General features: G+C 38.8%; 1 protein-coding gene across 1 annotated transcript in view; it reads right to left on the reverse strand.

Moving 5' to 3' along the window:
* LOC139750406 (DNA-dependent protein kinase catalytic subunit-like) overlaps positions 1-13,014 on the reverse strand; it is a 254,167-nt gene that overhangs the window by 82,811 nt on the left and 158,342 nt on the right. The window contains exons 32-34 of the mRNA XM_071665164.1: positions 10,183-10,331; positions 6,243-6,419; positions 363-472 (exon numbers count right to left, since the gene is read on the reverse strand). Of these exons, the coding sequence (XP_071521265.1) occupies positions 363-472; positions 6,243-6,419; positions 10,183-10,331 (436 nt within the window). The remainder of the gene's footprint in view (positions 1-362; positions 473-6,242; positions 6,420-10,182; positions 10,332-13,014) is intronic.

Genomic DNA, 13,014 nt, shown 5'->3' on the forward strand with positions numbered 1-13,014 from the left:
GAGGCACTGTAAGTGTACACCTACCTCCCTGTACTGTACAAATAAAACTGATATATGCAAGCTATGTTTATCTCTGATGCCTATTCCAATTGGTACTCCCTCAAGGGGGCAGCCATGGCAAAAGAGTCTCCATAACAAGCAAACTCCAGTGATGCTTCTTAACCTTTAGTGCCTCACCCTTAACATGCCAGTGGCAAAGGGCAACTCTAGCACAGTGTTTACAGAGGCTCTTGCCTTATGTTGCTACTGATCACTTCTACCTAATGCTCCTGCATAATGTTCCTACTTACAACTTCTACGTAATATTTCTATCTATATGCAAGCATCCCTTATAAATCTTGTTCAAATCCTAACTTGCTTACCATCCTCCTGAGTGCTTAAGAAGCTAAGCAGGAGACCCACCACTTCCGATGCAGCTCCATAAACACTAGCATAGTGACCACCAAGCAACTTAACCAGCAAGCTCTCACACCTAAAAAGCAACAAATACAAAGTGTAAAAATGAAGTTCTGCAATAAATAGTATGACATGAAGGTCTGTAATACACAGCATACTATAATGGTCTGCAATACATAGTATAACATGAAGGTGTTATACTTAATATAACATGAAGGTCTGCAATACATAGTATAACATGAAAGTCTATGATACACAGTATAATATGAAGGTCTGAGACAAAAACGATAAGTTAGTGAAAAGTTTTCACTGGGATAACCATTATCTGGACAATAAACAAAGGAAACAAATTTGTCATTTTGTTCATCTTAATCAAATCCTTATCAGGTCAGGTATCCAAAATTTGAAATTCTTGTGACAAAGATCATTTCATAATTCAAAATTTGGAATATAAGTATAATTACAGTACCTAACTAAGTGGAGTCCCACACTCAAGCCACAATTTTTTGATAAGTGGTAGCTCATACAGCTAGGTCTGGGGTAAAGTCTGAGCCAGTAATGGGTACAAATGCCTACTGCATACTGAAATGCATTGGCTTATTTTGGAAAGCATGACAAACTGTTGACTCCACCTCTAGCTCACTCCACCATCACCTCCCTCAATCCCTCATTACCTGCATTCTCAATAAGAATTATTACTATCTGAGTTACTAATGGAGAACTATACTTCAAGAAAACAACAGGCCTGAAGCACAGGAGGCAGCAGTTTTCTTTGGGGAGGCAATAATCTTTAGTGGGAATTGAAGGTGGAATGCAACGTTCCATAAGGAATGAGAGTGTGATAACTGATGTGTGGGTTAACTTGAATCATAATCCTGTTAATCCAAATTGGTACCATGGGGTAGAAAAAATTTTCATATTTTAAAGGAAAAATTAAAAAAATCATCCTCCCAACTTCTCTTCTATTTTCCAAGAGTTCTTCACGAGGAAAAATAGAAGAATATTACGAGAGGATATATAAGTAGATCAAAAAGAAATGGGGCGCTTAGCCTGACTCACTTGGGAAACAAGCTTGTACCCACCTGAGGAAGATTTTGCAGATACTGAAGAGTATGATGACAGATGTGTGAGTTAACTTGAATCATAATAATGTTAATCCAAATTGGTACCATGGGGTAGAAAAAATCTTCATAATTCAAATGAAAAATAAAACAACCCTCCCAAGTTCTCTTCTATTTTCCAAGAGTTCTTCATGGGGAAAAATAAAAGAATATTACAAGAAGGTATATGAGTAGATCAAAAAGAAACAGGGCTCTTAGCCTGACTCACTTGGGTTGCACTCACATGAGGAAGATTCTGCAGATACTGAAAGAGTGTGATGACTGATGTGTGAGTTAACTTGAATTCAAATGAAAAATAAAATAACATCATCCCAAGTTCTCATCCATTTTGCAAGAGTTCTTTACAGGAAAAATAACAAAAGAATATTACATGAAGGTATATCAATAGATCTAAAAGAAATAGGGTTCCTAGCCTGATCCACTTGGGAACAAGGTTGTATCCACCTGAGGAACATGGTGCCCAACCTGAAGTCAAGTGAATTCAGTCTGGGCTATGGTAAGTTATGAATATGTACCATAAGGTGGTGAGTACAGTGGTTATGGTAGTGTTGACAAAACACAAAATACTTCAATATTCCTAAGCTTATCGATACTTTTACAGTAATGTTATTGAAACATTAATCATTTGAACCATTAACCGAAAATCATACTTCAGGAAAGCAACGGGCCTGTAGCTGGGAAGGATGTTGTGTTCCTTTGGGGGAAACAGTGTTCCTCAGGTGAATGCTGTAAACAGAGCGTGCATGTGATGACTGTTGTTTGAGATAATTTCTATCTATCTATATCTCTGACAACCATTCCCTCTGGGAACTCCCATCAAGGGGGTGGCTGTGGCAAAAGTCTCTATTTATCCTTGTCCTGACATGCTTCCCTCACATACTCCACAACATGAATTTTTCCACCAATCATCTTCCTCCAATACTCTTCCACATCATTTCCCTATGTCAAAGGTAGTCTCCCTCTCACACCAACCCCTTTAATCATACACTCTCCTTATAAACTCCCAATCTTGCATTCTTTCCACAAGCTCAAAACACCTCACAGTATTATGTTTCATCCACTCTACCAGTCAAAAGTTCATTCCCTTTGCATTCCCTGCTAGAAAACATCTCTCATACACTGATCTCATCTGTTTCTTCATCCCAAATAGTCATATTATTTGCTCCTTTCAAAAAGCTCATCTCCACAGTCTGGATTCTTGACCTCAGTGACTTATTCCATGTCCATATTTCAGTTGAATAGGTCAGGGTTGAGAGGACTATGCTGTCCCTTAATCCTTTCTTCACTTTTATACTTACATTTCTACCCTTCATTATTCTGTTATGGAACCCATTGACTCTTCTGCCTTGTACTGCTCTCTCCCTTATCTCTCTGTCCATATCAACAAACATACCCAAGAAAGCTCCTAAATACTTAAATTCTCTCACCTCTTCCAGTCTTTCCTTGTACTGCTCTCTCCCTTATCTCTCTGTCCACATCAACAAAGTACCCAAGAAAGTTCCTAAATACTTAAATTCTCTCGCCTCTTCCAGTCTTTCTTCCCCAATATTCAGAGCACTTTCTTCTTTCACTCCATGGGGGTTTAAAAAATCTATACTTTCACTGTTTCAGACACCATTACTTTACTTTTAAATGCATTTAACTTTAATTGCTTATGCTTATACACATCACAAAACATACTCACAACTTTCTGAAATTCTTGTCATTCTCAGGAAACAACACAGTATCATCTGCAAACATGACTGTCACAAGCCATCATTCATCACCACAACACTACAGCTCTGCATTCCCTTTCCCTAGTGTTGCTTTCACCTCTCTTATCACTCCATCCATATATATGTTAAAAAGCCAAGATGACACCACACAGTCTGCTTCACACCCACATTTGCACCGAAACTTACACTCAACCCTCCATTCACTCTTACACAGGCAATGGCTACTCTATGGAAGGCTTCCGCACCATCCAGCAGTTGTCCCCCACCCCATTTATCCTTAGCACATCCCATGAAGCATTCCACTCAACTTCGTCATTCACTTTCTCCAGATCCAAAAAAGCTGCATACAGCTTCTTACCTTTTGCTATATACTTTTCCACAGTCATTTTCACCACAAAAATCAGATCTACATATCCCCTACCTTTTATCTTAAAACCCCCTTGCTCCTCACTTATTCGGCATTCAGTCACTTTCATCACTCTGTCAATAAACACTCTTGCATATACTCTTCCTGGTATACTTAACAGGCTTATTCCCCCTGCAACTGTTACAAACCCAATCCTCAGGCACAACCTTCTGTTTCCATGCTAAATTCCATATCAAATAAATCCACTTTATCATAGCTTCTCTCCCATGCACCGACATTTCAGCCACAATCCTAACCATTCCAGGTGCCTTTCATACCCTCAACCTTATCATTGTACTGTTAACCTCCTCTTGCTATAGGCCAATGAACTTGTATCCTTTTTCTTCCATTCTCTACCACGATGCAAGTAACAACTACTGCCTCACCTTCTCCCAAATTCTTCATTTCTTCAAAATACTCTTCCCATCTTCCTTTCACTTCCTCCTTTTGATTCAGCAACTTCCCTTCCTTACTTCTCACATCAACATTTCCACTCTTACTTCCACATTTTTAATTTTTCACCTCCTTCCACTAAATTTTTTTTTTCCCCCCGCTGTCTCCCGCGTTTGTGAGGTAGCACAAGGAAACAGACGAAAGAAATGGCCCAACCCACCCCCATCCACATGTACATACATACACGTCCACACACGCAAATATACATACCTACACCTACCTAAATTTTTCACTCAACTTTCTTCCAATATCTTCATCTTCTGTTTCTTTGCTTTTCTCTATCAGCTTCTTAACATTATGCTTACAAATCTTATAGCCTTCCCTCCTTTGCTCAACTTCCACTGGTACATTCCTTTTAAATAATCTAATACATGCTTTTCTCTTCTCTTCAAAAGCATTTCTAATCTCATCTGTCCAATATGCATTTCCATCTTTATTGTTATACTAATGCTATAACCTTTTATAGTATTTCTCTAAACATTTTACACACCTCATTCACACATGACCGCATCCCTACATTTACTGCACTTCCATCTAAACTTTTGGGTACCATCCTTTCATACTCTTCCTTACATTCTTTCTGATTTATCCTCTCACTTGCCAACACTTTAACCTCTTCATTCTTCCTTACACCATACCTCCACTTCTAACTGATCCTCATCCCCACAAGAACCATGAAATGGTCAGTCTCCTACAAAATCCTCTTACAACTCTCTCTAGCATGTAGCACAACCTTTCTCAACCCATCATCCAATGCCACATAGTCCATCAAACCCTTTTCTTCTTCTTTTCCATCATTTCTCATGCAAATATACCTATGGACCATCTTGTGCTAAAAAAAGGTGTTTGAAAGGAATAAACCCTTTTCAGCAGACACCCACAAGATTAATTCCATTCTCATTTAATCTATGCATTTCCCTATTTACCAACTATCTCACCAATTTCATAACATCCCACCTTCATAATCACATCACCCATTACAACCATCTTTTCTTCTCAAAACCATTTAAACATTCATTCATTTTTCTCCAGAAATGCTTCATTTCATCCTTACCTCAAACAGTCTTCATATTCACTGACATATATACACAAACCAATGCATACTTCACAACTCCAATCTTTCCTTTCATCTACACTATTTTTCATTCATTCCATCTACGTTCTGTAACACCCTCCCATACTCTTGGTGATAGCATAATTGCACATCTTTCTTTCCCCTCTCCCCATATAATCTTCATTCAATCCTGTCTATATCAATCATCCTCCTACGCCCTCCTATAACTTGCATTCATCATTTTCAGTTTCACTCCATACACCCCAGCCATGGATATAGGTTTCCCTAGTCCCCAGAATATCTGAACTATATCTTTTAAATTTCTTCACAAGCTTCTTCCTGTCAGTCTCACCAATCATCAGCCCATTTACATTCAGTGCCATCACCATTAATTGTTCACCCCTTTTACTCCCTGGCATATCTGGTAGACTTCAGTGACACTTCTTAGCCTTTCATGCCCCATCCTTGATAGGCCATTGGCAGGGGGTAACTCCAGTGCAGTGTTTCCCAGAGGCATCAAGGCTCTTAAATTGTCCAAAAACACTAAATCCCAGCATACCTAAAGTGTTTGTCTGGTTTAAAAAAAAAAAAAAATGCCCTAATAGAGTAGAGCAACACCACCTACTTCTGTTCCACCCTTAAGGGTGTAATAACAAGGTCACCACTAGAAGGTCGGGTGAGACTTGGAAACTCCAGATAACTAGAGTAACCCCTTGAGGGGCTGAAATTCAAAACTTTCCAATTTCTTTTGCCTATACTGCAGCTGCAGCACCTCTTAACATCATTGGTTACAAGAATGCCACTGTGCAATGTGCTAAAACACCAAATGCATGAAATAGCATTTTCTCTTATCACAGATGTATTAATCATGTTCTCATCTACCATGTCTAAACTGCATCAGTACCTAATGTACAGTATGAAAATCATAAAAAATCTTACTCCGTAATTTTACCCTACTAAATCTCTAAGATAATTAATTGGTAAATGTTATCCTAATGTACATAATATGGGAAACACAGCAACAATACAAAAGTCCTTTCTAAAATTCAGAGTACCTTTTGGTGGCATGATTAGGAGATGATATCTGAATAACTTACCTTGCTTTTTCAGTCTCTGAATCCACAGTGTATGGGGCTACTCCATTTGCTAAGATAATTCCAAGAAGTTGTAATCCTGTCTCTACCTCCCGTTTGGTTCCATCCTTCACCTCTAACAAGGAGTAGATGATAGGATAAGGAACAGTCAACACATTCTTCCAACACTCCACAACTGACCTGATAGCGAAAAGTAAAGAAGTTGAAATTAAGTTTATATAATTTCAATGTAAAACTCTCAGGAATGTGAGTTTCTTGCAGTCCTTTGCAAGTTTTATTTCTATATACTCTTTAATAGTAATCAGTACCACCCACCAAAGAAACACTATCATATCATATATGATATTTCATAACAATCACTGCTTGGTTGTAAATGCAAACTTTCTCCAAACACTTTAATCTACATTCATCTTCATACATCTAAATACAAATACACAACAACAGCTCTAAAACTCAAAAATAATTCTCAGTGCTTATATGCCTATGACAAGATAAACCTAATACCAATCATTTGCAATACTGTAAGAGTGAACATCACCGAAATTCAATCTTAACTGCTTCTTGCTGTGCAGGTCGATTAAAATTCTTGGGTTATCACCCATTACTGTTCAATAAGCATCTGTGTTAAATGATAGGGTGGCAGAAGTAGGGTATTTGCGACATGTGAAAGAAGACATGGTCTGTAATCTAGTGGAGAGATGAGGTGGTGAAAGCGTTATGTAAGATAAAGTGTGACAAAGCAGCTGCAGTGGATGAGACTGCAGTTGAATTTCTCAAGAAAGGGGATGACAGAGTTGATGACAAGCTATTTAGGATTTTCATTGCATTTATGGTTCAAGGTAAGGTACCTGAGGATTTGCATAAGGCCTGCACAGTACAGCGCCACTGTACGTATAAAGGCAAAGGGGACTCAAGTGAATATTTGAATTACAGAGGTCTATGTTTATTATGTATACATGGCAAGTTGTACAGGTGAATGAAGACTGAGAGGATGGTGGTAGTCACAGAACATCAGACCAGGAAGAAGCAATGTGGCTTCAGAAGAGGCAGAGGATCTGGTGTTTACACTGAAGAGTCTGTGTGGGAAATAGCTTAAGAAACAGAGGGATTTGTATGTAGCATCGTGAATCTGGAAAGAGCACATGACTGGGTTGACATTGATGATTTGCAGTAGGTGTTAGCAATCTGGGTGTGAGAGGAAAGTTTCCAGAATCAGTGAGGAGTAACACCTACCACAAATCACCTCTGTAAACCCTAGCATGTGCTCTCTCCAGATTTATGTATGCCACATACAAATCCTTCTGTTTCTTAAAACTATTTCTCACATAGATTCTCCATAGCACATACCTGATCCTCTACCTCTGAATTGTGAGGTGTTACTAGCCTATGGTGTGGGAGGAAAGTTCCTAGAAGCAGTGAGGAGTTTCTATCACAAGAGTAAGGCATGTGTGCAAACAAGAAGAAGGTGGGTGAGTGGTTCCAAGAAGAGGTGGGTCTTTGGCAAGGGTGTATAATGTCACCATGGCTGTTTAATCTGTTTAAGGATACAGGGGAGAGGGGCAAGACTGTAGTCTTCTATAGGTGAGAAAGGCCTGGGAAGTAAGTTAGATGCTATTCGTGGAAGACTTGACTCTATGGACAGACTTGAGGGAGAAACTGTAGAATATGGTGTCAGGGTTGGAGTGTATGTGGTAGGAGAAAGTGTGAGATAATGTAAATAAAAGTACAAGAGAATGAGTGTTAATGTATACAAAAGTAATGTTATTAATGCACTGACTTGATGTGCTGTATACAGTAAAGGAAACCTCTAGCATTTGACTGTGGGTGTGTCATATATGGCCTAGGACATTTAAAAATCCAAAGCACAGGGTCAGGAAACAACTACTGCTAACTAAGACACTGTTTTTACCTTTGCTCAAAATTTTTCAACTCAGTTGGCCAATAACCATGAAAACACCAAAGCAGAACAAAAGGTAAAAAAGTCTAATGCAGGGGTTGAGAAAGAGGGCTAATGAGAGTTGGGATGAGCAACTATTAGTAAACTTTAGAGAGAATAAGATATTTTTGGAAGAGGTTAATACTGCAATATAAAGAAAAACAAATGAGAGCACTGATGAGCAGGCCAAATAAGGAAGTGGTAACAAGCAGTGCTACGATGAGGATATGGAGTGAGTATTTTGGACTGTTGATAGCGTTTCATGATACGGTAGCATATGTAGAGTGTATGAGTTGGGAAGATATGGAAAGTGAGTCACAGAAAGGGGCCTGATGATGAAAAAAGAGATGGTGAAAGCCTTGATGAAGATAATATATGGCAAGGAAGCTGAGGTCCACAGTACTGTACATGAATTTCTAATGAAAATAGTGACTGTGTTGTTGATTGGTTAGTTAGGATTTTCGATGTATGGATCATGGTGAAGTGCCTGAGGATCAGTGGAATTCATATTAGTGCCACTGCATAAAGGGAAGGGGGAAAAAGGTGAGTCTTCAAACCACAGGGGTACAAGTTTATTGAGTGAACCCAGTATGTTGTACGGAAGACTGGTGAGTGAGAAGGTGAAGGCATGTACAGAGCATCAAACCAGGGAAGAAATAAGTGGTCTCAGGAGTGGTAGAGGATATCTGCATCTAGTGTTTGTTTAAAACAATGTGTGAAAAATACATAGAGAAACAATATGATTTGTATGAAGCACTCACAAATTTAGAGAAAGCATACTAAAAGAGTTGACTGAGATGTCTTGTGGAAGGTCTTATATATGGTGCGAGAGGAAAGCTACATGATGCTGTGATAAATTTTATCAAGAGTGTATGGCATGTGTAAAAGTAAGAAGAGAGAAGAGTGAGTGGCTCCAGGTGAATGTTAGTCTGCAACATGAGTGTGTGATGTTACCAATATTGTTTAATCTGTTCATAGTAAGGAGGTAAATGCCTTGAGAATGGGGAAAAGTATGCTATCAGAAGGGGATGAGGTGGCCTGGGAAGTATGTCAGTAAGTTGTTTTGCTGATGATACAGCACTGGTGGCACAGTCGAATGAGAAACTTCAAGACTAGGTGACTGAATTGGAAGGGTATTTCAAAGGAGGAAGTTCAGAGTAAATGTAAATGAAAGCAAAACTATTAAGTTTAGCAGGGTTGAGGAACAGGCTAGTTCGGGTGTAAGATACCTTTGAAGGGAAACTGGAGGAAGTGAAGTGTTAATAATAACTGAAAGTGGATACAGAAGCAAATGAAACCAAGGAAATAGAAGAACCATGATGACATCACACATCCATGCTGCAGACCAACCTTTACTTGAAACCATTCACTCTCCTCTCTTCCTATTCATACACAAGCCTTAAATCCTCAATGCTTTAAGCAGCTTTCCTTACACTGTACATTCTTAAGACCTTCTACAATGCATCTCTATCAACCCTGTCATATGCCTTCTCCAGGTCCCTAACTGCCACATACAAATCCATTTGGTTTCCTAAATATTTCTCACACATTCTTTACAGGAAACACCAGATCCACACATACTCTACCACTTCTGACTGCTCCTCCCCAATCTGATGCTCTGTACATGCCTTCATCTTCTCAATCAAGACCCTCCCATACAATTTACCAGGCATACTCAACAAACTTATATCTCTGTAGTTTGAACATTCACCTTTATCCCTCTTAAATTATGGTGATATACTTTATCATAAGGTCATTTTCCTTTAGACATCAAAAATAAAAGAACAAAAATTTCTTTTCTCCAGTCTGCTCCAAGTCGAAGCACAAACTCATAAATGAGTACTACATATCCTAATTGTAAAGTGTCTCAAGTCCAAAACATTGCAACTCAAAACACTGTAACTCAAAGACTTGCTGTGCTGGTTTTGTAAACAAAAAGAAAATCTTTAATGTTGAGAAAAAAGAAGCAAATGATGACAAATAAAAGAAAAAAAAAAAAGAACAAACCTGACAACATCAAGGTTATACTTGAAGATATCAGCCCTCGTATGTGGCGTGTTGATGCAAAGAAACCGCAAAACACGAGCAGCCATATTTCTTCCCATAATGCTGTCTGGGGGAACTGCTTTTTGACCCCAGCCCATTATCATGACCATCTAAGGATAAAAATATAAAATCATTCTATAATAACAGCATAAGGAAATATCACTAGAAACTACATGCAGTGCTATATTAACAGCTAGTATCACTGTGGACATACAAAGGGTAACATGTTACTTGCAGCCTACAGTATCACTGATTATCAATATTTTTCATTACAAATTTGTTGTAAAAAAAGGCAATGAAATGCATTACTATAAGCATTCCATGCATTATGAAGCTGATCACAGTTTAACAGTGTTGAGGTGTTCTAATAACTTACACAATCAAGCAAAAAACAATACAGATTCTTCAGCAGTTAATGGAGAAAATATATGCTTTGAGATATCTAAAAACTTTTCTTTGGGTGTCTCTGGAGACAAGAGAAATGTTTTGGATCTATAGGAGATTAAAAACATCTTAACCTGATGTCACTGGTAAGGTATATGCCTAAAAACCTTAATTCATTACAAGCCAGTTGGTGATGGCTTGGCCTAGCTCAGGTCTACCCTCTGACCAATCAAACACCTCCAATCAGCAATGACATCACTGTCCCCAGGTTTCAGGCCAAGATACACCACATTATTTTTTGGTCACATACATCCATCCAATGGTGGTCATCATCAGTTAAGGAAAGATCTCTCAAAGAGAAGAGAAGAAAGTAAGGGAAAATGCTTGATGGACACTGCCATTGTCCCAGAAAAAAAGTTTGCAGGATACTGCCTTGGAAAAAGAGGTTTCCATCCCAAAACTTACATTTCTCTTTAGGTTATTGAAGCAACCCCCTATTTCAGCTGCTAAATTCAAGAAAAAACCTCCAAAATTTCTGGAAACTGCTCTTGAAGAACCATTCAAAATTACTCAAAAATGTACCTTCACATTCCCTCACATGAGCAAGCCAGCTGCCAAACTCCTGTTTATAAAAAAAAATAAATGCAAACGACTCACATTTGCAAAGAAACACAAGTCCCTCCCTCACTTTGCTTCCTCTCTGGCCAATCTATCTCTGGGGTTGTTATTGGATCAGCTTCCCTCCTTTTCTCCATCAACAACAGTGTCTCTCAAGGTTCTGTCTTATCCCCTACACATTTCCTCCTTTTTTTCAACGATTTCCTCTCCTCCACAAATAATCAAATGCACTCATACACTGATGACTAAACACTGCATTCATCTACAGCCTTCAATTCTGCTTCTTTCTCTCTACTTGATGTGCATCTCGACTGGACAAAGCCTTGTCAGTAAACTCAGATTTGGACAGGATATCTCATTGGGGAAGATGAAATCTAGTGAAGTTTAATACCTCCAAGACTGAGCTTCTACCTACCTCTCTATCTAAAACTCCTCACAACTCTCGTCTCTCCTTTGACAGTTCTGTAATTCCATCTCTTAATGAACATGCCTGGTATTACTGTAACATCCACTCTTTCATGGAAACCCCATGCTATGGGAATAGCTAAGTCTACTTCCAAAAAACTGGGTGTCCTCTTTAATGTCGAAACTTCTTTTCTTCTGAACAGTTACTTCATTTATACAAAAGACTGATTTGTCCTTGTGTGGAGTACTGCTCTCACATCTGAGGTGGTTCTATCTCTACATCTTTACTTGACGGTCAAGTCAAAAGCAGTACAACTTATAAACTGTCACAGGCTAACTTCCAAACTTGAAGCTCTTGCTCTACATTGCAATGTTGGTTTATCTCTCCCCCTCTTCTATAGATATTACTTTGGTTTTTACTCCTGAGAATTGGCTGCTTCTGTGCCTCCACCACTAGGTAGATCAAGCAATAACCTGCAAGCTGCTGCATCACATAATTACTGTGTAGCCATCAGCGATTCAAGGGTGGGCTGCTTTGATAACTGCTTCTTTCCTTACACATTAAAGCTTTGGAACTCTCTACCTTCACGTGTTTTTCCCAATAACTAAAACCTGGCACATTTTAAAAGACGTTTTCACTTCCTCTAAAATTCATAAATACTTTCCCTGTCTTATTTGTCCTCTTTCATTATTCTCTCTGCATTTCAATCATAGCTCAGCCTTGATGTGAACTTTTATCAATGACTGGAGAAAAAAAATTAGACATTGTAAATGTTTTGGAGCAGAGCAGCATAATGCCATTCTTTTTTTTTTTTTTTACACCGGGAGACTGAATGGAAAAGTGACCAAGACTGCCTGTGTGAGGTAAAGACTGGGATACTTTGTTACTTTCCTACCCTCATGAGTCCCTTCTTTTGTGCTCCCGAAGAACACAGAAAGTTGGCCACTCCTACCAAGCTGGCCCACATGTCAAGTGTGATGATATCAAGTGTCTATCTATGTGAGGTGAATGCAGAAGTTAAGGATCAAGTGTTCATTGTCTTCAAAATGGAAGTCACATCATGGGCATGTTGGATTCTATGATTGGATTAATATGTGTTTGTAGAGGTGTAGAGATGAGTGGCATTCACAAAGGAGACAATTATGTCATTCATACATATCTGGGGAGAATAGTTTAAACTGGGTGTATGTCCACTTGGGCAGAATTCAAGATTAGGTTGTCAATTTAATGTCTGTTGGGTTGGATGGAATCAGTGAGTACAGACTGCTAAAGTGCGAAGTAGGGCTGAACTTTTCATTTCTAATGGAGGTTGATAAATGATTATGGTGTAGTCTGGGAGGGAGAAGTCTCACGCTGTTACACCAAACTGGGTGCCAAGTATACAG

Source organism: Panulirus ornatus, chromosome 9, assembly GCF_036320965.1.
Source record: "Panulirus ornatus isolate Po-2019 chromosome 9, ASM3632096v1, whole genome shotgun sequence".
NCBI lineage: Eukaryota > Metazoa > Arthropoda > Malacostraca > Decapoda > Palinuridae > Panulirus > Panulirus ornatus.